General features: G+C 36.6%; 1 protein-coding gene across 4 annotated transcripts in view; it reads left to right on the forward strand.

The window, feature by feature from the left end:
- The window catches only part of RAP1B (RAP1B, member of RAS oncogene family), a 22015-nt gene that overhangs the window by 6348 nt on the left and 10738 nt on the right, over positions 1-4929 (forward strand). Inside the window, exons 2-4 of one of the 4 annotated variants that reach the window (XM_011929278.1) lie at positions 1090-1172; positions 2776-2844; positions 4392-4448. In XM_011929278.1, coding sequence (XP_011784668.1) covers positions 1116-1172; positions 2776-2844; positions 4392-4448 — 183 coding nt within the window. In that variant the 5' untranslated portion in view covers positions 1090-1115. Of the gene's footprint in view, positions 1-1057; positions 1173-2775; positions 2845-4391; positions 4449-4929 lie in introns of those variants that run through there. The other 3 variants (XM_011929281.1, XM_011929279.1, XM_011929280.1) reach the window with 3 other exon arrangements.

Raw genomic sequence — 4929 nt, forward strand, 5'->3', positions numbered from 1 at the left:
GCTATGTTGGCCAGGCTGGTCTTGAACTCCTGATATCAAGTGATCCGCCTGCCTCAGTCTCCCAAAGTGCTGGGATTACAGACGTGAGCCACCACATCTGGCCAAGTTCTTGATTACCTAAGCTGTCCTTGTCAGATTTTCTGCTCTTTTTTGAATTTCCCCAACCTTGCTAGACTGCTGATCTTACAGGATTTTGGGGAATTAGGAAGTTCAATGGTTGACAAACTTTCAAAGACAGGAGCAGGTTAATGTTAGCTATAGAAGCACTGTCACTTAAATGAGACAGTTGTTGATTGGTTGGCTTTGGAATGTATCTGTTTAACAGGCCATTTTTGATTGCCTGAGTTTCACAAGTAAGGAACCCTCATTAATTGGTTAGTTTGTAGAAGCATATCCTCCAAGGCAAATGGTTATTGGTTGATTAAAATCATTTAAACCAGTTTATAGTAGCTTTGTTAACCATGACCCTAAAAACTGTCATTTCTTGATTGGAAGTTTTAAAACCTATTCTGGTGGCTCCTTTATTTCTATTATTTCATCATACTAAACATTCTAAGTAGACGTTTTCAGTCTGGGGACTCATATTCAGTTCTGCCTCTGATTCTAGACCATTTTCAGGTTGTCTGTACGTCCCCCACTTTAGGAATAAATATTTGGTCTGCTGCTGCTTCTACCAACATATTTATATTTACCATTTACGTATGCCAGGGCTTGGCCAGATACGTAAATATTTAGGCTCTGTTGTAACTACTTTGCTGTTACAGCACAGAAGAAACCACAGACAGTACACAAATGAGTGGATATAGCTGTGTTTCAGTAAAACTTGATGTAACAAAACAGGTAATAGGTTAGATTTCTTTTCAGACCTGTGCTCTATCCTGGATTGGGCTGAAAGTCATGTCTGTAATTCTGTAGTTTTCTTCTACCTCTGAGCATCTTTTAGTAAGTCTGCTTATAGGGTGCTCCGTATTTGTGTTGTATAGTAATCATTTTAAATAAATCTATTTTCCTGAATGTTTTATTTCTGTGAAAAGCACAGGAATACAAAATTTTACTTAGAATTCTTTTTTTTTTTTTTTCTTTAATAAGGTACTAGATTTTGACAAGCCTGCATCATGCGTGAGTATAAGCTAGTCGTTCTTGGCTCAGGAGGCGTTGGAAAGTCTGCTTTGGTAAGTCATTCTTTCTTTACCTAAGCCTTTCACTCCAAGACGTTATTTTTCTGTTGAGTTTTAGGTTTTGATAAGTCTTTGTTAAGATAAAATCCCTTAATGACTTTAGAAGCAATGTAATATTTTTCTTGTAATTTTACTCAACTTTTAATTATATCTGGGTGGATCATATTCTCTCTGGAACATTGACTCCAGAATGACACGAATTATGCTGGAATACAATTTGAGCTAAGCACAGAGATTGAGAGCATACAAATATGTGTCTTTCTGCATTTGCATTTCAGAGCCAGGTAGGAATAAGTTTTGGTCTTTTCATTTTTATTTTTTTTCAGACAGGGTCTCACTCTGTTGCCCAGGCTAGGGCTCAAGTGATCTCAGCCTCCTGAATGCTTGGGACTACAGGCATGTGCCATCATGCCAGACTAATTTTTAAAGTTTTTTGTAGAGATGGTGTCTTGCTGTATTGCTCAGGCTGGTCTTAAACTCTTGGCCTCAAGTAATCCACCTTTGCCTCCCAAAGTGCTGAAATTACAGGCATCAATCACCATGCCTGGCTTGCTCTTTCTTCTTATAAATAATCTTACCCTATACATTTTATGTTAGAAAATATCAAAGCTTATAAAAAGTCTTCTTCAAATATGACATTTGACTGTCCAGTTTTACATTATTTTAATGGCCATGTTTTCTGCATCAAGGAATGGTGTAGCAAGAATAACTTGGTAATGAGGGTTAGGAAAGGGGAAAAACGTAGGGAAAATAATTTGATGAATAGTTCAGAGCTTAGCAAAGCCTCACAAGCAAATAGATTGACCTTCTGCCTCACTCATAAGATAAACCATCTTGGTCACTTAGAAAGGCCACCTAGCTGAGAATTTACATGCTTGGAACAAACTGAGAAGTATATATGATGTGAAATGAACTACTTTTTCAATTTGTATCCAAAGTGATGGGGAGGTCAGTTGATTGTGCATGTATGTGTGTATACATAACAATTAGTCAATTTCTAATTTAAAAATCAAATTTAAGCTCTTAAGACTGAAACAATACCGGCACGGTGGCTCACACTTGTAATCCCAACACTTTCAGAGGCCGAGGCAGGCAGATTACCTGAGGTCAGGAGTTCTAAAGCAGCCTGGCCAATATAGTGAAACCCCATCTCTACTAAAAATACAAAAATGATGGTGCATGCCTGTAATCCCAGCTACTTGGGAGGCTGATGTGGGAGAATGGCCTGAACCCAGGAGGCGGAGGTTGCAGTGAGCCAAGATTGTGTCACTGCATTCCAACGTGGGAGACAGAGCAAGACTGTGTCTCAAAGAAAAAAAAATAAAAGACTGAAACAAGAGACATTTAAAATTTTTAAATATGTGATCTCTAAATTTAGAATTACCCAATAAGGAGCATAGTGATTATTTATTTAAAAATAAAAAAGAAAACAGCTTTCTGAGGTAATTTTCTTACCAAATGTATACATTCAAATGTAGTATTGTCTGTGGTTTTTTTCAATGATGGTGTAACTCCCTGTGTGAAATCAGTTTACAATTTAAAGATTGAATGTACTCTTTTCTTCAGAAGTATAATGGTTTCTTAATTTTTTTTTCAGACTGTACAGTTTGTTCAAGGAATTTTTGTAGAAAAATATGATCCTACGATAGAAGATTCTTATAGAAAGGTATATATTACTTTGGAAGGCCTTTTGCTCTTGATTTTAATATAAATATTTTAGCTATATAGTTATTGAGTGTTTTATACAAAGTAGGATGGAGGCAGAGTTAATTTATAAAATTAGTGGGAAAAGTTTACAATTACTTTCTGGCATTGCATATTTACCAGTTTAAGAGGATCATAAACCCTCATACTCTCACGTATTCACAAAATTTTAAGTTTATCCTGACCCTAAAGTTGTAATTTGACACACAAACTTTAAAGCAGGTCATCCATTTCAAGTAGTAGCCCCATGTTACTTCCTATCCCCTACCTAGCAAGACTGATTACTCTCAAGCTCCCTTCTTTTTAACCTAGAAATAGGTGGACACAAGTCTTCCTAAGCTTTCTACTTACTAACCTCTTGAGAAAGTGCCACCACTCACAATATGGGTTGAATATCCCTTATCCGAAATACCTGGGACCAGAAGTGTTTTCAGATTTCAGATTATTTTCTGATTTTAAAATATTTGTATATACATAATGAAATATAATGGGACCCATGTCTAAACAATTCATGGTTTCATATACACCTTATACACATAATCTTATGTAATATTTTTAATATTCTTAAGCATGAAGCAAAGTTTTGGCTGCATTTTGACTGTGACTGGTCACGTGAGCTCATTTGTGGAATTTTCCACTTGTAGCATGATGTTCCACACATGGCTTGAAAAGTTTTGGATTTGGAACATTGCAATTTTTGGATTTTTAGATTAGGAATGCTCAGCCTATAGTAAGGTGAATTCCTGTGTCCACTAACATTATGTGACAATAAAACAATGTGTAGACATTTTTAACATAGTAGGGAAAGAGGTATTTCCCAGCTTTTATGAAGCAACTAACTTGGCCCTGCTGTTGTACAAATACTGTTTCTGTTCCTCCCTCTATGTCCACAGTCTACCAAAAAAACTGGAAACTTTTTTGCAACCCAGCTGTGAGACAGTAATACTCTTTTCTTTCTACATCTAATTCTAAATACCTATTTTTCCCTAGGAAATATTAGATGGAAAGGGGTAACAGGGATATATGTGCAATTTATTTAATAGCTGTGGCTCTGCTTCCTTACTACCAGAAATCTTGTTCCAGTGTGGTGAGGGCATATAGTTACCTAGAGAAATGAGGTATATCGAAAGTATCATGGGAGAATTGAGATAGACAGAATTACTTATGATATTGTTTGAACTGTTGCTGGTTTTGTTTATTTATTTGAGCTATTTTGAAACTATTTTTTCTCTAGAATTAAGTGCTGAGAGATCATACTGAGACTGGATCTTGTAGGTTTCCCTGTGTTGACTTGAGAACACATGGCTTTTGAACCCGATTACAATTTGGGAGTCTTTGAGTCTTGATTACTTAGCTATTTTTCCTCCTGCTTTGTTGAAGTATTGCTTGATATTAGTTTGTAAAGTTGTTATAATCTGTGTATCTTATTTTTGATATATTAGCTTTTTTGTGTATATTAAGGTAGTCTTACATTTAAAAAATGAACATGTATTTTAATTTTTCTACCAGCAAGTTGAAGTAGATGCACAACAGTGTATGCTTGAAATCTTGGATACTGCAGGAACGGTAGGTAAAACTAAATATCAAAGTATATGCACCGTTTGTACAGTATTGACTTCATAAACGCTAGTACTCTATAGACAAATATTAGTTAAGCTTATTTAAAAGTACTGCTTGCAGCTGGTCGTAGTGGCTCACACCTCTGATCCCAGCACTTTGGGACGCCAAGGTTGCCAGATCACTTGAGGTCAGGAGTTCGAGACCAGCCTGGCCAACATGGCTAAACCCCGTCTTTACTAAAAATATAAAAATCAGCCGGGCATGGTGGAACATTCCTGTAATCCCAGCTACTCAGGAGGCTGAGGCAGGAGAATCTCTTGAACCCAGGAGACAAGAGGTTGCAGTGAGCCAAGACTATGGAGACTGTGCCACTGCACTCCAGCCTGGGTGACAGAGCAAGACTGTGTCTCAAAAAAAAAATAAGAGTACTAGTTGCTAAACTTTAAATCTTTTTGTTGTTGTTGTTCTGTTGAATCCTTAGTTTTAT

Source organism: Colobus angolensis, unplaced genomic scaffold (assembly GCF_000951035.1).
Source record: "Colobus angolensis palliatus isolate OR3802 unplaced genomic scaffold, Cang.pa_1.0 Scaffold80, whole genome shotgun sequence".
Lineage (NCBI taxonomy): Eukaryota > Metazoa > Chordata > Mammalia > Primates > Cercopithecidae > Colobus > Colobus angolensis.